Consider the following 23,972-nt stretch of genomic DNA (forward strand, 5'->3'; position numbering starts at 1 on the left):
CATTCACCCCATATTATCAAGCACTATCATAGAAGATAACCCACATTCCTATATTAGAAGTTCTCTCGTTGTCTCTCTATTCCTTGTTTTCCTCAACAATCATCTTCTCGAGCTCCTTAGCGAATAAAATCTTAAAAATGAGATATTGTCCAGCGTTTAAATCCATTAAATATAGTGGAATTGTCAGATGTTATTTTTGCGTATCTTTGACTCCAAATATGCTTGAATAGGAGTTTATCACCATTGTCTTGTCATACTGCATGATGACAGAGACAAGTCATCAGAGTATGGTCCGCACACCTCTACGATCTACCAACTATGCATCAGGTCATACTTCTTAGCTCTAACGATACAATTTGTCACGCTTTCACCTTTCATTGTAGAGCCACTCTGGATGTGATCTTTCAGCTGGAACATAAGCTTTTACGTACGGAACCAGCACTTTTCCAGGTTATTCCTTGAAATTACCCAAGTACCCATGTAACGCATCGGAAATATCTACCAATTCACTCAACAAATTGGTTAGTTGTCAAGCATGCAATTAATTTATTAATTAAGCAATAATATAAATAAACGAAGTGCGTAACACCAAGATTAATATTGAAGGGAAACCATTTAAAGAACTCTTTAAAGGTAAAACCCTACGAGGCAGCCAAACCCAGAAAAGTCAATTTTATTATTTGAAAATCAATTACAAGTAAAATTCAATTACAAAATATTTGTCAATCGACACTCTTACTTGACCAGACAAATGACACATTTGTCTTCTGCCGCAGTAGCAGCCAGAACCTCTGACGATCTTCAAACATTAGCTTTTCTCCTAGAACTCCAGTGGCTGAAACTCGATCAATCAATTCTTTAACATGGAGTATGCATGCGCTCAAAAAGAGAGAAACAATATGAAAATTCTCCAAAAAATTTTCTTACCAAAATATGCACTATAAAGTGCTATAGAAAATATCTAGATCTGAATCCCTAACGATCTTAACCAGTAGAATCCCTTAAATAAGCTATCTGGAAAGAGTTCAAGTTTCAATAGGATTCTGCTGACAGATAGAATCTATTGCGAAGAAGTCTCTTGACGGATTGCTGACATGTCGTAATAACTCTTCTTTGCAGTAACTAATTTTTGTTCAGCTTATATTCTGGATAACTTCTTGATAGTTCGAATTCTTTCTGCTTGATATCTTCTTTTTGAATTTTCTATCTAGATCACTTGATATCTCCTAGAACATTCAATTTTGATCAAAAGTCTTTTAAACCTTTATCTATTTAACCACTTATCTTAGAATTCAAATATTCATAGATAAAGACAAAGACAAATTACATTCATCCAATAATTCAAATAAATCCTAGTCATCTAATCCTAGCCAACAAACTTTTACATCAACATTCCTTCTTATCTCGGAAAGTTCTCATATTTGGTTTGGGTTAGTTCTTGATTGTTAAGAGTGTAACCAGTCCGATTCAGTTTAGTTTTGAATATTTTGTAAAACCAAGCTGATATCCACCGATTTTAGAAATTTAAGATCTATACTGGATCGATTAACCACCGAAACCAAAACATCCAGTTTTTTCAATTTCGATCCAATCCTATCCACGATTTTACGGATAAATAAAATCATATTCTAACAAAATTTTAGCAAATGATTGAGCCATATTGTTCATTTTTTAATTTCTGGTTAAAAAGTTATAAAATTAAAATTTATATGTTAATATCAAAATTAATGTTATATTAAAAATTTTAAGATTAATATCATGTTATATCAAATATTATATTAATTTTATTTGAAAATATTAATAGACATGAATAATAAAATTAAGATTTCATGTTATATTAATTAGTAATTTAACAAATAATATATATAATATAATATAAATTATTATATAAATAATATTTTGTATATAATATAAAAAAATTAAAAATAGATATACTATTCCAATTCGACGAAAACCAATTTTCAAAATATGAAAATCAATACTAAACTGATTTAAAACCGATTATGGATCGAATGAACACACTGATTCAACCAATTTATCGATTTTTTTAAACTCCTATTGACCATTGCTCCTCTTTGGCAAGTGATCCTATCTCGTCTTGGGCAAGTTGCTTGTATCTTGTCCGAGCTCACCAATCTCTTCGACTCTTTGTTTTTGTCCTCACAGTAGGCAATTTTTCTAACTTGCCTACTATGGGTGAGACGCTTATCTACACCTTTCTCTAGGACATGTCAATCAACCTCTCACAAGATGCTTACTTTCCCAAATACTAGACAAGTTGCACTATGCATCTACCGCTACCAATTCATTAGACCATTGAAGTGTTACTTATCTTTGTCTTTCCTTCAAATCTTGATGGTTTGCCCCCTTTCACGTTAGGCAAGGCCCCAAATTCACAAACTCTTACTAGGGATATAATGGATTTAATTTGGTCCAGTTTTAAATATATTTTAAAACCGAACAAATTCTAAGAACTGATTCATCCAATAAATTGAAACTTTTGATTTTAGTTCAATTTATAGGTGTAATGCAACTTTGGACTTTTTTGTTAAACTAGTTGATTTTTCTGATCCAAATGAAAAATTATTTACCCCAAATATGATAGAGCTCAAAATATTATTTTAAAAAACACCATGCACATAACTAAGTAACCAAATAAACAAATCCAAAAAAAATACACAAACAATTGTAAATGCAACCACCAAATTAAAAAGTCCAACTCAAAAGTATATAAGAAAAAGTTAAAGAATAACTAATTACAAACCGCCTAACTTTAAAGAATTACAATTACATATTTTATATATGAGAAGCGCTTCACAACGGTCGGTCTACAAATCTCATAAAAAAGCCATACATTCATCTCAAGTCATGTAGAGAAATACACTCGCTCCTGTTTCTCATTTGCACCGTCATCTGCCCTCTCTTTGTTGTTGTTTTCATCTTCTCCTGTCATCGTCACCAAGCATCTCCATCGCGGCATCACCTGTCATCTCCGTCGTCGCCCATCTCTATCGATCATCTCCATCTCCTCTCCATCAAAACCCAGTCAAACCAAAATCAACCCACAATCAAACCATAATCTATTCAAATTTACAGTGAAACCCATCTCAAAATCGCAATTTCAGATCATCAAGTATAGAGAATAAACTCAAAATCACAGTGAAACCCATTGCAAACCCTCAATCTCAGTGGCACTAGGTTGATGCCAGAAAGACATCAGTGGCAGTACTGGGTAGAGAATCTCATCAGCAGCACCAAGAGGGTCAAGATTAGGGGCAGGTAGTGAAGAGAGTGGCTAAGAAGGTGGCTTCAATACGAGAATCAATTAAGAGGAAAGGAATTGTGGCAGAGAGAGGGGCCGTCGTGGTAGAAAGAATTCTATAGGAAAGAATGGAAGCCAAATCATCCGAGTTCGTGGGGGAGAGAGAGAGAAAAAAATTCTAATGTAGTGCTAATCTAGGATAAGTATAATGAAAGTCTCAAGTGTTGCTATGTGATTAAGAAGCTATTATTTGACTAAAATCAATCCGACCGATCCTAAGAAATTCTCTTTATATATATAATGTACTTTTATACTTATACCCCCATTATATATATATATATATATATTAATATATAAAGATAAATATGTTAATAACTTAATATTAATATTTAACAAGAAGTTTATATCAAGAAAGCATAAACAATAAGATTTAAATTTCATGTTACATTAATTATATAATATGTGTAATATATATAACAAAAAAAATAAAAAATAAAAAATAATATATAAAATATAAAAGATTAAATATATATATATATATATATGTCAGTTCAATTTGGTCCTATTCGATTTTCAAATCTTCAAACCGACCAAATCGATATTAAACCAAACTGAACCAATTCGGTTCGATTTTTCTATTTTTTCTTACACGCCAACCAGCCTCTTAGAGAAATCTGCCTCATCAATTTTACCTCTATAATTACAGATGAGGACTCTCAATAATTCCATACATAACACCAAGAATATTTCTCATTCTGCTGAGCATTTATAAAATACAACAAGATGATAAACAGCAAAGCGTGGAATAGATAAAGATCAAAACCAGATTTGGGCAAGAAATTAGTTACTCCAAAAAGGAAATAATAATAAGAGCAAAAAATGAATTTAGAGTTCATTTCTACTTTGGCACTTGCACAGCTTGGAGATGTACTGTTCTTTCCGTATGTTTACATGTATACAAACACTGCAGAGAACAAAAAAAAAATCCATTACCACAAATGCAAGACTCAAGTTTTATGTATCATGAACAGAATAAATTAACATGGTGGGCTTACACAATTTTCAGTTCCCAGCAGTTTCTAATGGCATGACTCTAGTTTTCTCTTTTTAGCAGCTAGGCAAGATCTCAGCTATGCACAAATCAACATAATGTTTAGGCAAGGATAAACACGGGAGAGACGTTATCTGCTACATGAACAGAATAAAAAAATGCATACGTAGCATTGTGTTTGTGTACACTACAGTTGGGAAAAAAACAAAAAATTATAAGCATGAACCAAAAAATGTGATTAAATCCACAGAATATATGCACTCATTCACTGTCACATACATAACATCAAAGTGGAGTCGTAAGGGAGGCTTGATTAGTGATTGGTTTCATTTATTTGAGGAAATTAAAGGATAAGCGTAGAGAACTTTTGTAATCAGTCATCTCCAAATTTTAAGAACTACCCTTTTTGTGCATTTAACCTTTACAAAACACATCTCAGAGTTGGACCAGACAAAAGCACGCATCCTGATGATTATATACGTATACATAATAATAATAATTCGAAGGAAAAAATCATTGAAAGTAAATGCAAGAGATATCCAGACTACCTTCATGCATAACATTCCATTAGAAGGAAAATTAGGACCAACAAAACTGGGATTTCATACCTTCTCAATATACTTCAAATGCAGTAGAACCTGTTCTGTTTCTACCTCCTGGTAAGGAAAAATGGCTTTATCAAAATTTAATTAAAGGCCTATGTCGATGCAGGGAGAGAGAGACTTTTCAATTAGAGAAATTCTATTTGCAATCCCCAAATGGGGAGTGCATGTGCAAGCTCTTCATTAAATTGAAAAAGGTACCATTTTGATAAGAATACTATTGTAATTTTAAAAAAATTTAAAGACAAAATTAACTAGACTTGCAATGCAGTCCCCAAATGAGAACTATACGTAGCATTGCTCTTGCTCAAATTATAAAGCAACATAAGACATTCAGCAATCGTTTAAGCTAAAATAGAAACAAACCAATGCTGGAAACCAAAGTAACTTGCAATTGGTTGTTTCAGTTACAAGCAAGTTTCAAGACCTTCTACAACTACTAGATTACCATGCAAAATGACACTAGGCAAGTATAATGGTCTGAATCACAAGAAAATCATTCAGGAGAGTTTTTGGCGATGAGCTAGAATACAAGACATGTTATTACCTGTGGAACAGCACAGTCGGAATGGCTTGGATCCCAACGAATAGCACACGAACAATCCCAGTCAGTAGTTTGGACTTCAGAAAGTGGAGCCCTGTAACATAATATCTCGCTAAAAGTTTCTCTAACATAAACTAGAGCACAAAATGCAGGCAGAGACTATTTAGCAGATCATGTACACGTACAACAAGGAAGATAAAGATCATGCACATGCCAGATTACATGACATGAAAAAGCATCATACATGTAAGAGAAAAATCTATGCAGTAGACAAGACATAGAGCAATAATGCGCGTGAAGTTTGTCTTAGGATAAGAAAATGACATTGCTCACAACAATACTATATACCTGTGTCTTATATGTTCCATAGGGACCTTAATTACTACATGTTCTACTGTTCTGGGTCTAACTTTGTCAATCTCTTTGGTTTTTTTTTTTACCAAAAAAAAAAAAAAAAGTTTGCAAAGACAATTCTCTTGATTATAATTGGTCCACTGAACATTAATGGTGCGCCCATAGACAAGGTGTTCTACCCCTATAGCCCTTGTGCCTTGCAAAGCATTTTTTTTCACCACATTTTGAGATTGAATAAAATTTCATTTACTTATAAATAAGTATATATAAGCTATTCTTAGGTATCATGATTTGTTATTCACACCTCTCCAGACAAGATTATATATTCCCCAAAACCAAGAATAGCTATTTGCATGAATATGCACAACCAAAAGATATAATAACTACTCCAAATCTTAGATGTTCTATTCCCCATACCAAAAAATTAATTAGCAAAGATGCAAAAAGAATAAATTGTATGTGTTCTTTTACCTGCGCCACTTTCCGCATATAGTCCCTTTAGCACATTCCCGTGAGTCATCATATAGGACTTCACGACATTGAAGCCAATTACTCATAGATTTCGGCTCGGGAAACTTGACAAAAAGGCTCACCTAACAAAGATAATTTGAAAATTGAGGAGAATGAGACTCAAATCTTTTAAAAATGCTTCTTGTAAAAAGAGTTTTACAATTTTTGCTTGTTCTCTAGATTTTTTTTTTTTTCAAAAAGATAATTAATTTTAAAGTAAAGTTAGAATACTCAAGTACAGGGTGTATACAAAGTTTTTCCTAAGAGTTACAATCTAAAAAATTAAAAAAAAAATAAAAAAATACAAAGAAAAGAAGAAGAAGAAATGACAGTGCCTTAGATACATCTGATTGACTGATTGTTCAATAACCTCAAGAACAGACTACAGTGAGGTGAGTTTAATACCATTGGGCAGCAGGCTATCCCTTTTGCTTCTGATTGCGCACATGAGCAACAGAGTAGCATTATAAGCTATACTGCTCTTATGATGACTGAACTTCCCCCTCCCTTTCCAACAGACATGCAACTCAACTTTTATGATCTACAGATGTGGATATGATGCACATCAGCCAATTAAAGTATCTGTGCTTTCTGGGAAGCAAAACACTCTAGTCCCAAACCTGGATTTCATTCACAATCTTAAGTTCTAGTATTGAACTCCCCCTCATTCCCCCGCTCTACCAAAATACAGAAGAGAAATGATAGATTTACTACTTTTACTACTATGTAATAAAATCTTAAATTTTATTTTGACTTTTACTTTTGATTTGATGTTTAAATTTAATAAAAAAATGTTATTATATTTAAAATTGTCTACAAATTGTGAATAGGTTGTGAGCCTTTTACTGCTCAATACAAAAGCACAAAAGGAACGCTGGACACAGCCAAGATACAATTTAGGAGGAAAAAAAAACTCCAAGCAATGTCCTCATACCATACATGAACCTAGCAATCAACACTAGGTTCCCCCAATTATAGAAGATAGCAGTAAAAGTCTACAAATTAAAAAAAACAAAACAAAACAACATTTATTGGCAAGTTTTCAAGACATAAACATTTTTTTAAAAAAATTAGCTAATTTGAAAACTCTATTTCATAACAAAGAAAAAAGAAAACTCTACTTCACGGGTTGGAGCAGAGCTTGCTTACATCAGTGTCAATAGTTTCTGATGGATCCATTTCAGAAGGTTCGCCAATGCAATTGAAATCACTGCACAAAAAGTATCTAAGTTAAAATAAGAATACTGATAGGACATAAGTAAATAAAGCATACGTAATGTGAACATCAACAAGTCATATGTATAACAAATCCTAAATGGACAAGAAAGAATAGACACGCACACATAAAGGGTAATCAGTAATCAATAACACTGTGAAGCCCCACCAGCACGTTATGGAATATAGAACAATATTCTATAATACTTATCATCTAAAAACTAAAAAGTTACAGCACTAGCTGCAATTCCGAAATAACAAATGAAGTCATAAAATGAAATAGATGCAGTTGGTGATAATCCTTGTAAAAACGTAACTGCAAAAATTATTATCACCTTCTTACACCTGAAAGGATCAAGCAAAGCAAAAGCAAAAATAGAGACAGTATACAAAGGACAGTAGATAATTATTCAGCTCGTATCGATCTGAATAAACATAAAAATTGGAAATAAAATTTCAAAAAACAAAAACAAACACAAATATCAACAGTAAGAATTTAACGATGAGCAGTAAGGGTAATAATATGACGTACTTGGTTTCATCCGACCAGTTAGGAACTTTTGCCTGAAAAGCTTCGCCAATTCGAACTTTAGATCTATGAGACTCTGGGTATTTCAACATGAATGCTATAGGACCCAATCGAAATCTCGATGCACCCTCATTGCAGTTTGCTTTTGAACAAGAATAGCAAAACCACTCATCAATTGGCAACATCTTCATCCCAGGTTTGCAGCAACATATATGGAATGCTTCTTCACAACGATCACAAATTAACATATTCAATACATTATCTGAACGACCACACTGCTTGCAAGACTGAGTATAGCCACTATCACCACCAATTCCAAGAATTTCTGTGGAAGCACAACTGCTTTTAGGGCAAACACTTTCCAGCAATCCATGACTCCTTAGTGTAGAGATGCATAGATCATTGAGAAAGGACTCTTCATTTGTAACTGCCGAACCCTGATTATAATCATTAAGGCAATCTGTAATGTCATTAACCTCATTAGTTTTGATAACAAAACCAACCCGAATATCTGGGAATAAAGGAATCAGGTATAAGAAGCTTACCAAAGCTAACAGACTTGGAATCAAGATTCACATCTGGTTTGTTAGTGAATTTAATTTCTGAAGAAGGATGCTTGCAAAAATTTTCAAAATGGAGAACTGAAGCATTGGCAGCATGAAACTCTCCAGCCAAATTCTCTGCTGAGACAGTAGGAGTTCCAGTTCCATCACCAATTGCATCCTCAGCTTGAGTGCCTGAAGGACCATTCTTATCTTCAAATACAGGTATTTTATCAACTTCCGCCTTGAGAGGAAAAATTACCACAGAACTTTTCAGGAGCTTCCTTTGCTTGCAAATGAAATTTGACCCAGGCACTGTGTTCACAGTCAACAGCTCCGAACCACCCTGAGAGAAATTATTACTATTTATACAACATTGCCTAGTTTCAGCATTCACCCACTCAAATGTTAAGTCTCGTTTTCCATGATTAGTGTTAAAAGATAAAGCTGCTTCAATTGAACTTGGGACAGAGCTCTGCAATAACATTTCCACACTGGCAGTCACGCAATGCTCTTTTATCTCTCTTTTTAGTGTTTTGAGATTAAACCACTATTTCGCCAATCATTCACCTTGTCTGACAAAGAAACCACAATAAGATAAATTACATAGAACATCATTAGAACCCAGCCTTCTACTTTGATAGGGAAATCCCTGACCAATGGTAAGCAGCTAAAAGAGGACAAAACAAAAACCAAAAAGGAAACGCACAGAAACGCACGTTATGCACCCACATAGTTACACAAAAATAAAGAAACAAAAGAGGGTTCAAAATTAAGCACATGGAATCAATGGAATTGATAAACATGGGGTTAATTGTAAGATCATTACACAAGTTTTCTCGTTTTTGTAATTTGAAGCCTCAGTTTTTGAATTTTGCAAAATTGATATCTAAACTTCAAAAAACTCGCAATTAGATACCCCGTTAACTAAAGGCAGATGCTAAACTTCAAAAAACTCGCAATTAGATACCCACTACCCACTCATCAAATATTGGATTGAACTCTTTCCTATAACGCAATTTCCCCTAAAACACAATTTCCGCCCCGCAAGCATACGTGTTTGTACTTTGTAGAATGGAAAATAGTTCTTCGGTTTATTTCTCAAAATGAAGCACTGAATTGTGCTGCCGAGAAAGCAAAAAAAAAAAAGGAGGACTGAATCATGAAATATCACACCTCCTTCAGCAACCTACTAACACAACATAAATTTATCAGCCATGTCCAGATATAAATCAAACTACTTATACATAATATTCGCATAAAGAGAACAAAAAATAACGAGCGACAATAAACACGTTCAGATAGCCAAATAAAGTAACGTTAAAAACCCAGAGATCAGAACTGAGACGTACCGGAAGTAATTGAAGTGTCTGGAAGACTGGAACTATGCGTGGCTCTCGGATAAATCTCTTCGTCTTGTGCTCTTTTTTGCGTGTGGAATTGGGGAAGAGGGGGGGTTTTGGGCGGTTACGCTTTGCGCCTTTTGAACATGGTGTGCTTTTCAAATCAAGCGGCCAAAACTTTGAAAGGGAGAGGGTAAAATTGAAAAAAGTGAGCGAAGTTTTGAAATAAGAAATGAATGGCGCCCTCTGTTTTCTTTTAGACCAGCGAATACGGCACCATCCAACAGTACGAAATGCCAGTTATTTAATATTTTATAGAATAATCCAAATCATATAAGGAATAATGATACGTATCATCTTGGAATGCGTGTAATGTCACGCAATTCTATTGAAAATTAATAGATTTATTATTAAAAATTTAATTTTTTATATAGACTTAATATATATTTATTTTTTTTATAAAAAATATGTAACGTTTGTATATTCTATGATTATAAATATTATTTTTCTTGCATAAAATATACAAAATTAAAATTATTGGTATTGTCCGATTGAGGTAGTATATTATGTAAGAATGAGGGCATGTCTTGGATTGCATTAAGAGCCTTAAAAGCTCTTTAATGAAAAAATTAATCCTCATTTAGTTAGGCAGATGAGATAAAATGAAATGAGAAATATGTGAATAGTATTAAAAATTTAAAATTATTTGAGTCAAGATGTTTTACAAGATTTTGGAAAAATAGAAATAATGTTAAATAAAAATATTATAAAGTTGAAATATCTTTAAAATATTATTTTTATTTTGAGATTTGAAAAAATTAAATTATTTTTTATGTTTTGTTTATAAGTTTGAAAAAATTATAATGATTAGGTAATGATTAGATAAAAAATTTAAAATTTTAAAATTAAAAAATATTTGTCTTTAAATAATGTTTAAATATTAAGATGAAATATAATAGATTGAGACTATATATAACATTACTTATCACGAAATAAGGCTTAATTCTCCAATTGAAGAAATTTCAAATAATACCTTTAGAATTTGTGGACTAAATACGAAGTTCTTTCTTTTATTTATCATCTCGTGCCATCGCGACAAAAAGAATTGAGTTATTTTATCACATGATATGTACAGTTTCTTTCTAAGAAAAATTATATTTTCAAATTGATACATAGAGCGTACCGAATAAAATATTTACACAATATAATTTGACTTAGAAAAATAAATTTTAAATTTTACAAATCAAATTTTATAATTTAAGTTACGTGGATGGTATATTCTACACACCAGCTTGAATTTCAATGTCTATAACAATATTTTTAAAACACATTTTTAAAAAGTTTAGAAATTAAAATTTACAATTTATTTTACAATTATACAATACAACCATATTATCTTATTAGAAAAATCTTGATTTTTTCAAGACTTCTCACTATTTATGTTATAAAATAGTTGTGATGGAATTATTAGCTGATATTTTTTGAAGAATAATATTATTCATAATCTCAATTCTTATCATTTTATGATGTGACATTAAATAACACTATTTATTATATTTTATTTGTAAATCAATCATCTAATATTATATCATGAAATAATAAGACGATGATGAATATATTTGTTTTTTTTAGTTCCAGCTAACAGCCAAAGTACATAGATTGCTAGCATAACCAACGGTTTCCAAATTCTTTTTTATTTAGCAAGTCTGGAAGAATCTTTTCCAATGGACTACAAATGTTTTGTATTTTCCAATGGACAAAATATACCATGGATAAAAAAATATATTTCATAGATATTTGAAATATACAAAACAAATAATTCATTGAACTTATCAATGAAACCTAATCATAAATTATATTTATAGTTATAGAATATGTAAGCACTGCACACTCATTTTAAAAAAATGAGTAAATATGAAACTTACATGAAAAATAATAATTTTGTAATAGTAAACCCCGCACTTTTAAAAAAAAAAAGTGTATAGCATTTGTTGAAGAAAATTATGTAGATACGTTAATCTGAAAAAATAAACGACCCCACTCGAAAGGTGATAATTGCCCTTACTCAAAAGAGTTTGCTATCAGGTTATAAACAATTTCAATTCAATTGATTTTTGAAGCATTACACCCTATCAACTTGCCTATTCGGCCCCATATGCAACTACCCAAGTGTTGTGACTGTTTGGCCCAATGTCAAGCTTGGCTGGCCCACCGACCCAAGCACTGTGTCTTTCCAAGTCCAACACTTTTCAAAGTGCACTTGTGGAGTTTCAAACTCCCACCCTTTCATTTGAAACAACATATTATTACCACTAAATCAATGCATCTCTTTGAGATATTAGTTCACGAAAATAAATGATAACTCACATTCAATAAATTCACATATTTAATATCACAATTTATAATAACTATAACAATCCCCTACTTACATTGTGATATTAAATTTCCAGTCAAATAATGATATCCTCATGCATACAAGAATATATGTCTTGACTTAAATCTTTATTTAGTGTAAGTATCTCAAATTTTTAACAAAGTCAATGTCGCCCGGGCATAAACCAAAACTCTATACGTTAAGAACAGAAATACTACCTACACACATGATTCCATTCAATTTCAGCAAAATAACTCACCAATTATTTGCACTAATCCTACATCATAAATTCATGAACATTTACAAAAGTAAACTTTAAACTTTTGCTAGAAATTGTTCTCACCTCTTATGTTTACATAGGTAAAGTTCTTTTTGTATCTCTGATACTTCAGACACTCATACAATTATTGAACTTCATTAAAAGTATAATACTCATTCTACATTTAGCGTAACAGCCAGCACTGACCATCCTGTAAGGATTTCACATTAAATTAAATTTCAATACCATCTCAACCACATAACTGTAACTTGTTATTACACATAAAATTTAAAACTATTTATTAATATTGTAAGGTTGAGTTCCTATTACAGGTAGGGATGTCAAATCATATTAACGGGTCGTGTTCGTGTCGTGTCAAGGTATGTACATTACACTTAATGGGTTAACACGAACACGACCCATTAATGATTTCGTGTCAAAATTCTAAACCCGAACACGACACGGTAAGATAACGGGTTGACATAACACGATCCGTTATGACCCATTAATGAATAAGAAATAAATTGACACGACGCGACCCGTTTCGTTTCAACCCGTTTACGTTAATGGATTAAATAAACACGATACGACACAACACGACTTGTTTGACCTGATTGATTTATATAAATATTTAAATATAAATAATATCTATAAAAAAGAAAAAATTAACTACAAGTTTAAAATTACAATCCAAACAAATATGATTCACACAATTTGTAATAATATTCATTATTAAAATTACATCCCAAATATAATAAACAAAACATACATTGTAAATATATTAATATTACAATTCCAAATATAATAAAAAATTAAAAACACATATCTAAACAAATTTAGAACTTGAAAAAGGAAGTGTAGCGTCCTCCTTGCCTTTCTTATCCAACTCTATTACATTTTCGGTTAACTCGTCCAATTTAACTTTTTCTTGCGTTTCTATTAAAAAAAAGACATCAATAAAGTTTTATATCAAAAAATATTATTGTATTGAAAGTACAAATAACAGAAAAGGAAACAACCTTATAAGACCAGAGGTCCAGAAGTTAAATCTGTAGTTCACAAACAGAGGAAACAACTTGTAGTTCACAATCAGCTTAAAAAAGACTTCGAAAAAAAAAAACAAAAGGGAAGGTGTTGGAAAGTTATTTTCCTAACATTAAATAACTAGCATGGTTTTCTAGAATATTTTTAACAGAAGCAACATGAGCAATCTGCCCCTTGATTGAATTCCCTTCTAGATCTCAACAAGAACCTCACCTAAAAACGTAATTAAAAAGTTACTATACCCTGTTTGAAATACATCAATCATAGAAGCATATCGTCATGTCTTGCTCATACCAGCTCACCAGCAAGTTCATATAATGATTCATCAAGTGTTGCCTGTAGAAGGCTTAACAATCACTGTCAAAAATAAATCTTCAAAAAAAAAAAAGAATGAATAAAAGAGGAAAACAAAGGTTGAAAATAAAACTGCAATAAAATTTAACCAGATACTAGTCTCTAACTGTAATAAGCGTAAAGCACAGTACTGACTAACAGCAGGGCCTTCAAGTTTAGCAATTACCTGCAACGTTCAAGACAAAATGAATTGATAAAATGACAATGATAGGTGGAAACTTTCAGATATACATTTAGTAGATCCACTCACTAGATTCTTTTTGTAAGTAAGATAATATCAAAAAAGCCAAAAGCCTCATGAAAGTACACCAGGCACAAGATACTTTTATAGTTTCTCTGACCAGATTATGCAATGCATTACGTTGGGAACTTATATTTTTACATCTTATGCATAGCCTTCTAACCAAAGCAAGAGGTTTTAAAATACCTCTTAAAAGGCTTTCCTTTCCTTTGCAGCTGCTCACAAAAGTATCTTCCAGATGTATCTAAAAAATATATCAATAATAAACCAATTCCATAACAATCATTGTTAGAAGAGCTTCCCCACTCGACACATCAAAATTTCAAATGAAATAAATTACTTGGAATGAAAGAAATTTCAAAATTTCCATCAACAGAGACTCATAGCTCCTCTACACAATATATTACTGATATCAGAACGAAAGGCCTACCTCAGAAACTAAATATCCAGTAAATCAACATAATAGCTCTCAATCGAACATAGCAACTAAAAATTGTGGAAAGGAGGTGCCAGTTCAGGCGTATTTGCTGGTTATCCACCATGTATTTTTTATTAATATATTCTTTCACGTAATGTAACACCTCTGAAAAAGCAAGATTTTGGGGAAACAAAATGCTACGCTTACAGTTTAATTGATAGATTCTTAAAATCCTAATGATTGATTGTGATGCGTACTTTCATCGTGTATCACTTAGGTAGAAGCATGTAAAAGACTAAGAAATAGATTGAACCAATCGAGATTAAATAGCAGATAGAGAAACCCAACATAAAATGAACTAAGAAAAAATAAACCCAAAAAAAAAACATAAGAAACGATTTATGGGTTGAAGAGGGGTGGCGTCACCGTGAGAAGAGATTCTGATTTCTGAGAGGATTTGAGACAAAAAGGCCCAGTGAAGTATCTTCAAGATATGGAGAAAAGAAAGAAATTCAATCACCTTTGAGCTTTGTGTGGCGGAGCTGTGGGCGGGGCGAGGTACTAGGTTGAAGTCAATGAGGGGCGGCGTGGAGGTGGCAGCATGAGATGAGAATTGAGGAGAGAGGGAGTTGGGGCCATGGGTTGAAGACGAAGAGACGATGGGGGCGCGACGTGACTGTGTGGAAAACAAAAGTTAGAAAAATAAAAGTTAGAAAACATAGGGGGCGGTGTGGGTTAGGTGGTTTAGGGTTTTCTTAGGTCTAGGTCACGTTTGAATTCGATGATAAGTTGAGATAAGTTGTAAATAGTAATTAAATTTATGAGTTAAAGTTGATGAATAGTAATGAATAGTAGTGAAATGAGTTGATATAGATTGTGAATCCAAACCGGGCCTAAGGGTATAAAGATGAATTCAACTTTCTTAACGAGTCATAACGAGTTATAATGAGTTGACCAGTTAGTGACCCGTTAAGGCTACATGTCTTAATGGGTCAACCCGTTTTAACCCGAACCCGTTAAGACTAAACCCTAACTCATTTTTATCGTGTCGTGTTAGTGTTGGATTAACGGATCGTGTTACATATTGTCACTCCATTTACAAGTGACTTTTTTAAAAGAAATATTTCAAACCTATTCCACTACATGTGCTATTTATCAAATCTCTCCATAGTCCCTTTGTGAAAGGATCTGTCAAGTTTTTATTTGACCGCACATATATAATAGTGGTAATATTATCACTTATTAGTTATTTCTTATATTCATGTCCCAAGTTAATATGTCTAAATTTTTATTATAGACTTTACTATAAGCCCTAAATATAGCAGCTTCACTATCACAACACAAAGAAGTGGCTGACATCTGTTGTGACCATAACTTTATATTAAATAACAAATTCTTCAGTTATTCTGTCTCTTTGCCCACTGCTGCCAAGGCTACAAATTTAGATTTCGTTGTAGAAGTCCATCAGTTTCTTAGAAGCCCATGAAACAGCTCAACTATCAAGGGTGAAAACCCAACCAGACGTAATCTTATTATCACTTACACTAATAATCCAACTAGTATCACAATGTCTTCATAGTACATCAGGAAAATAGGTATAATACAGTCTTAACGAATTAGTTCTTTTAAGGTACCCAAGAACTCTTACCAATAATTGTTCAATGCTCTGTATTATGATTACTCGTATATCTATAAAGTTTATATATTGCCAAATAAATATCTAATCTAGTGCAATGCATTGCATACATTAAATTACCGATTGAACTAGCATATTCTAACTGAATAACTGCTCTACCAGCATTCTCAATTAGTTTAAATGAAAAGTCATATAGAGTATTTGCTTCTTTAATTCCTAAATATTGAAATTTAATAAACATTTTCTTAACATGATGACATTGACATAAAGCATAACTCTCACTATGTTTCTTTACTTTGATACTCAAAATAGTGTCATCCACTTCATTAAAATCATTCATTTTTAATTTTGAAGATAAATACTTATTAGTTTTGAATATTTCTTCCATATTTGTTCTAAATATAAGCAACTAATCCACATAAAGACATATTATAAAACTATCACAATCCATGAATTTAGAATAAATACATTTATCAGCATTATTATACCTAAATCCATGAGATAAAATTAGCGAATCAAATTTCTAATGCCATTGTTTTGGTGCTTGCTTTAATTCATACAATGACTTAATTAATTTACAAATTGTACAATTCATTTTCCGATTTAAGTTAGATTCTGGTGTTTGAGTAGGATTTGATACTGTTTTAGAGTCATTATATAATTTATTTTCAATAAACTCCACATTCTTTAATTCTACCATAACGTTAGAATCCAAATCTAAAAGTCTATATACTTTTGAATTTCAGCACATCCTACAAAAACATTCTTGATTGCCCTTGGATCTATTTTTTTTTTTTTATTCGCAACTCTATAAAAAGCTAAACAGCCACATACCCTTAGGTATTCCAGATTTGGTTTTCTACGTTTTCACAATTCATATGGTGAAATTTTGGATTTTATAAAAGGTATTTTATAATGCAAATAACATGTCGTGAGCAATGCTTATTCCCACGAATTAAAATACAATTTTGCATTTAAATCATAGCATTTACAAATCAATTAATGTCCTATTTTTTCTTTCTGCTAAATCGTTTTGTTGTGGGTTATAGAGTGCACTAATTTGATATATTACGTCATTCTCCTCGCAGTACAAAGAAAATTTAGTAGGAAAATATTTACCACCGTTATCATTACGAAATATCTTAATTTTCTTTTCCTTTTGATTTTCAACGACAGACTTATAAGATTTGAAAATATAAAGGCCTCATCCTTACTTTCCATTAAGTATATATACGTATATATTGAGAAATCATCAATAAAAGTAATAAAATATATATTGTTTCCTCTACTTAAAATACCATCTAGTTCACAAATATCAGATGCACAAGTTCTAATAATTGTGTATTTTTCTTTTTTTAGAAAAATGTTTATTTGTCATTTTTCCTTTAATACAAATGCACATTTAGCACCATGTCCATAATTATATGGAGTTAAACTATGTTTAGATATAAATTTTAAAGATTTAAAATTTAAATGTGCTAACAATTATGCCACAAAAATAGAAGAGTTAACAATATAAGTAGAACCGTAACTTATTTTATTAATACTTAATTTCTACATGCCATCGCAAGAGTATCATTTCCCAACAAACACTTCTCTTTTGGAAAGAATTACATTATCATACTCGATTACGATCTTGACACTCTTATTACAAAACAAATTTGCAGATACAATATATATATATTTTTAATTTATAGGACATGAAAAACATTGACAATAATAAGTTTATTCTTGGGAGTGAACTGAAATTCCACAATTCATTTTCCCACAACTTTTGCAGAGTTGTGATTTTTCATTAGTACTATATGTTCATCTGCTGCATCTTTATAATTTTTTGAATTGGCATATTTGATTGCAAATATGAACGGTCATGCCAGAATCATACCACTAATAAGAAAACTCGATTGTTGTAACCATATTTAACTTTGTAATCATGCTAATGGGCATTTTAGAGGCTATGGCCACAATTTCTGAAGTCTCGTTTTTTATCAGATTTGCACTATTTGGATTGCTACTTTCTTTCTTATATTTCTTCATGTACCTGCATTAACGCTTCAAGTGCGCATTCTTTCCGCAATTATAACAAATTTTTATTCTCTTGGACTTGTCACCGTTATTGGAAAAGTCATTATATCTTCTCTTGTTATACCCAAAATTGCCTTGAAATTTATTTTTTTCATAAACAAAGTTCACTTTATAGCTATTTTGCGAAAAAAATTTCTTACTACGAATTCGAGTTTCCTCTTTAATTCGTAAATGTTTTTGAATTTGCTCTATAGTGAAATATTATGTTGTGTGCATAAATTTATTTATATAATTATTCTAACTTGGATGAAGTTTGGCAATAATAGCTCTCATCTTGCAAAAATTCAGAAATTTCAACATTAAGATCTCGAAATTTATTAACCAAAACTTACAATTCATGGACTTGATCTATCAATACTTGAATTTCAATGCATCATAAATATCTCTTGGTGATGTGATTAATGTAAACGAGTCGTAGAGATTTTTAGGAAGTGTATTTAGAATGCGTCCTCTACATACCACTTAATCTTCTTCACGCTTCTTGCATTCTACCTTGATTTGATCATTATCGTTGGATTTGGATTTTGGAAGTATCTGCAAGTTTGAATCCAAAACATATGAACTCTTCAATGTAGTAAGAATGAACATCAATTTGTCTTCTAGCGAGTAAAATTCTTTCCATCGAATCTATATAATTTGACAAAGTCTTGATTAATTATCTTGAAAGTCGTTATTTCAGATTTTGATTCTATTGCGATTATCACCTTCAAAATGTTAAATAAAATTGTGTGGATACAGTAATTTGAAAAAATAAATGTGACTTTGAAACGTGTAGAACACTATATTTAAGGTGATAATTACTCTGATTCGAAAGAGTTTGTTATTGGGTTATAATTAATTTACCTTAAGGATACAACAAAGTCACCAAGATAACAATTTTAAAGTTTTTCTTTTAGAATTTCTTTACAAAATTGTGTAAGTGACTAAAAATATGGAAAATGAAATTTATGGGTCTCATCATCTATTTATAGGGAATGAAGTGGCACCATGTGTTACTGGTTTAAAGGTCATGATGTTTCACTTAAAGATCAAGGGATATACCTAGCCTAGTAGTCAGGCGTGACATTGGTTTGAGTCTCAAAAAGTGTATTTTCAATTAAATTGATTTTTGAAATATTGTGCCCTATCAAAGTGTCTATTCGGCCCATGTACAACCAATCAAGTGTTGTGACTGTTTGACCCACGTGTAAGACTTTGCTAACCCACCGACCCAAGTATTGTGTTTTTCCAAGTCTAACACTTTCCTTATTCCACAAAATAAATCAAAGTACACTTGTAGAGTTTCAAACTCATATCCTTTCATTTGAAACAATACATCATTACCACTAAACTAATACATCTCTTTGAGATAGTGGTTCACGAAAATAAATAATAATCCATATTCAATGAATTCACATATTTGATATCACAATTTATAATAAATATAATACCGCTTGCAACTCATAATTATATTTAACATTATTCAAATCTAATATTGTGTTTTGGATAGTGAGATATTCTCAAGTATTATATAAATAAAAGTGAAATAATAATAAAAAGATATTGAAGATTAGTGAATAATAGTAAAAATTATGTGAAAAGTAATAATAAAATAATAAATAGTAATAAGAAATTATGATAATACTATTCTCAGTACCAAAACTAGGACTAAAACTTCACAGCATTATAACTCCAATTTTGCTCCAACACACTAGATTTCTTTCTTCTAAAAATATATCAAACAAAACTAAATACAACATATATATATATATATATATATATAGTTACTGATTAATATGCTCTTATAAAATCATCAAATAATTACGAAGTTTTAAGGATAATTAATTTTACATTACTCGATTTAGTTGCTTCGCGAGGATTCTCTTTCATTCTCTTCACACACATCAAGGCAACAGTTCCTCAACTAGATCGACTTCTCTACCCACTCTTTGGAGGATGTCTGGAGAATTAGAAGAGATAATAATTTTGTTAATTGAAATAGTTTAAATTAAGATGTTTTATTGAATTTTAAAGAATGAGAAATAAAAAATTAAATAAAAAAATTATAAAATAAAAATGTTGTTATAATAAACTTGAAAGTAGTATTAACTTTTGTATTTTATTTAAAAATTTTAAAAAATAATGATAAGATAAAAATTTAAAATATTTAAAATTAAAGAATATTTATGTTTGAGTGATGTTAGATAAATATCTCAAACAGCCCTTAATATTATACATTTATTTGCTGTCCAGACGATGAGAAAGGAACGGGGGAAGATCGTAAGGGTGCCTAGAAAATGCATGTTTGCATGAAAATGGCATAGGTGACATTGTATTTTGTCCACAACAAACGAGCTATTTGTTTTGAACGCATTGGTTGCACGTTTTCGGTTGTTCCTTAATTTGGCAAGCTCCTATAGTTAGAATAAAGTTGTGTTTGGTTATTAAACTAAATTCAATTCATCTCAGATCAATTATTGATAGAACCTATTATTTTTTCAATTTTTTATAAAAAAGTTAAACTCATTTAATCTATTTCATACATTTCAACCTAAAAAGTTAAACTCATCTCAATCTAAAAAAGTAAGGTTGTGTTTGGTTTCCAAACTCAGTTAAGCTCAGTTTAATTTTAAGCTAAGTATAACATCCAAACACCTAACTCTCAAATTAAATTCATTCTAATTCAAAATCTTTTTACACATGAGATTCACAATTTTTGTTAACTTAAAATATATTTATATGTGAAACTCACAACTTTTTTAATTTTTTATGAAAGGTATTAAACTCATCTTAATATTCAAACACATTTTAAACTCAGTTTAGATAAACTTTACATAACTCTCTCTACTACTTAATTTACTATTATTCATAAAAAATTAAACTTAACTCAACGTCTAAATGTAACCTTAAATACATCTTAATGAGATTTATAAAATATTATTATTTATAACTCAATTTAATTTATCTCAACATTTAAAGATAGCCTTATCTTGCTTGTTTTGACACCTCAAAGCTTAGTTCATTTTGGATTGAGAGTTTTTAGATTTGAAAATGCTTTCCTGTTTTATTTTTAATGTTCACATTTATTAAGTTGCATATTTTAAGTAATTATCGTTTAGGTTGCCGTTTTAAAGTCTATTATTGATGACGAAATCATTCGTGCAAATGAGCTTGACTACTGGTAAGTTAAGTTGAAATAAATTGAGATATAAATTAAAAATTTAATAAAATATTGTTAGAATAATTTTTTTAATAATATTATTATTTTGTTATTTGAAAAAGATAATTTGTTTATGGTATTTTATTAAAAATTTAGAATAATTATAATGATAAAATGAGAATAAATAAAACACTTTTTCGTAATAACGTGCCACTCCTTAACCCTTCTGTCAGGGAATTAACTCGATGGGATTCATGGCTAAACAAACGCAACAAGTGTAGAAACTCATTCTCACTTACCGAGGAAAAACATTCATTATATATTATTGCGAAAGGTTTTTAGGTTTGCATTAGAAAAATAGCACTCTGTTGTAAGATCACCTTTTAGTTACTCAAGTTTCTAATTTTGATTCAAAACCACATTTTATTTATGAGAAATGATTGTTATAGTTATGAGTGTGTAAGAGTCGCATAATTATTTTATAAAAAATAAATAAATAGGAAATTTATATAAAAAAATTAATTTTTTAATAATGAATTGTATTTTTTTTTTAAAATGACTGCACGATGCTTGAACACTCAACGACTACAAGTAAGATTACTCGTACTTGATAATATAATTATTCTCAGACTATTTTATAACTATTTATAAATAATTACTATTTTACTATTATTTATAAATGATCTGAGATACTATTAACATCTATACAAAATCTATATATTGCAAACCGCATAAATTATTATAATTGAATTTATTCATTATCTTTTAACCATCGCTATTCCATCATTGATGTAATATCAAATTATTCATAAACAAAATAAATAATTGTTTAGTCATTCCCGTCGTTTGTAACTTAAACTGAACTGAAATTAACTCAATTAAATATAATTTTAAACTGAGTCCAACATTCAAATATCAACTCTCAAATCACTAAACTTATCTCAACTCAAAACCTATTTACACGTGGAACTCACAATATTTTTCAACTTAACACATCTTTACATGTGGGACCCACAATATTTTTCAACTTCCTATAAATATATCTAAACTTATGTTATCATCCAAACATATCTAAACTTATTTTAGGTAGATTTTACAAAACTTACTACTGTTAATAAAGAACTTAACTTATTTTAACTCAACTTAATATTCAAATGAGACCTAATGATATATTGAGGTATGAGAGAAAATAATAATTAAAAATATGGCGTATAACATTTTTACCTATCATGATATCTCATCATAAAAGAAAGAACAGTGCTACACCTATCAGGATAAAAATAAATGATTTATACTCGAGAGTGTAGCACGAGATGCGTCTCGATAAGAGAAAAAGAATTTTTATTTTTTATTTTTTTCATTCATTTTTTATACATTTAAAATATATATTTTAAAAACAATATACAATATCATTAAAAAATAATTCTTTAATTACTAAGTAAAAAAGAAAATTTGTAAGGACCCAATCTGACCTAACTGTTGGTGAGAGTAGTATTTTTGTAAAAGAAAATAGAAACACTTAAAAGACTTAAATTAAAAACCATGTAGATATAAAAATGGAATTTAAAATAAAAACTCAAAAAATTAACAAGGTCAAATTAAACATTTAAAATGTACGAAAAGGTAGAAAAAATGTAAGAAAATAACTAAAACAAAAAAAAAAAGGAGAAATAAATAAAACCAAGATATAAAAAAATATATACAAAACTAAAAAGAAACCATAAAACATGAATTTAGAAAAAATAAAATATAAAATTTTGGATAAAGCTTTAATTTTCGGTTTATATAGTAAGAGTAATAATATACACGATACTTTATAATATTTTTTAACGTGACATAAAATCAGAATATTTTTATAAAATTATGTTACTTTTATATGATATTTTACAATAATATTTTTTATTGAGAAAATATATTTACAGTTTGGAGTTATGCAACCGATGAGTAATCCTTTTGAAAAAAATTAATAAAATATAATATTTACATAAAAAAATTAATTTTTTAATAATAAATCATATTTTTTTTAAAATGATTATGCAATAAGTATATAATATATAACTAATTATTTTTTTTCATTTTAAAATATAATTATGAAATCTATTATGAAAAATATTGTATATTTGTCATTTTTCATATCGCAATACCATGTCGTTGTAATGCGTGCGATGAGAATCAAACGACCGCGTGGCATTTAAGATTTTCCTAATTTTTTTTCTCTTCTATGTTTTTGGAAGCATCTGCTCAGCGTGCTATGAAACTCGCAATGGTGGGAGAGCTTGCTCAGGAGTACCGAAAAGGGAAGAAATTCAAAACTGTAATCGAAATCTCGATGCGACCAATGTATGGGGTTTTTTGGGAGCCTGAGAGAGCATCAGTTACGAGGCGAACAGTACCCTAATGAATAGCCCTAATTGAGGTCGAGCTGGGTGCGATTTGACATTCTTCGCGCCACACATTCAAAACTCAAAAA

The 23,972-nt window shown here is 30.4% G+C and overlaps 1 protein-coding gene across 2 annotated transcripts; it reads right to left on the bottom strand.

Moving 5' to 3' along the window:
• Positions 1-3,994: 3,994 nt before the first annotated feature.
• LOC121243757 lies at positions 3,995-10,126 on the bottom strand. Of its 2 annotated transcripts, none has more exons than XM_041141886.1 (9): positions 9,962-10,126; positions 8,613-9,184; positions 8,071-8,527; positions 7,473-7,533; positions 6,285-6,406; positions 5,463-5,553; positions 4,922-4,969; positions 4,318-4,392; positions 3,995-4,226 (listed from the first exon to the last, which is right to left on the bottom strand). In XM_041141886.1, exons 2-8 carry the CDS (start codon positions 9,094-9,096, stop codon positions 4,342-4,344), a joined length of 1,314 nt encoding a protein of 437 aa, XP_040997820.1. In that variant the 5' UTR covers positions 9,097-9,184; positions 9,962-10,126; the 3' UTR covers positions 3,995-4,226; positions 4,318-4,341. The 2 variants fall into 2 exon arrangements, with proteins under 2 accessions (XP_040997820.1, XP_040997821.1); XM_041141887.1 differs by having other exon boundaries at positions 3,995-4,233.
• Positions 10,127-23,972: the final 13,846 nt, after the last annotated feature.

This window comes from Juglans microcarpa x Juglans regia, chromosome 8D (genome assembly GCF_004785595.1).
Source record: "Juglans microcarpa x Juglans regia isolate MS1-56 chromosome 8D, Jm3101_v1.0, whole genome shotgun sequence".
NCBI classification, from domain to species: domain Eukaryota; kingdom Viridiplantae; phylum Streptophyta; class Magnoliopsida; order Fagales; family Juglandaceae; genus Juglans; species Juglans microcarpa x Juglans regia.

What these genes read in the sequence shown, in the direction of transcription:
- LOC121243757 (XM_041141886.1), bottom strand. Translation starts at nt 9,096, where the DNA reads ATGTTATTGCAGAGCTCTGTCCCAAGTTCAATTGAAGCAGCTTTATCT. An exon ending in TTCCAAGTCTGTTAGCTTTG is followed by an intron (nt 8,528 to 8,612) that starts GTAAGCTTCTTA and finishes ATGACATTACAG; the next exon opens with ATTGCCTTAATGATTATAAT. An exon ending in ATTTGAAGTATATTGAGAAG is followed by an intron (nt 4,393 to 4,921) that starts GTATGAAATCCC and finishes ATTTGTGCATAG; the next exon opens with CTGAGATCTTGCCTAGCTGC.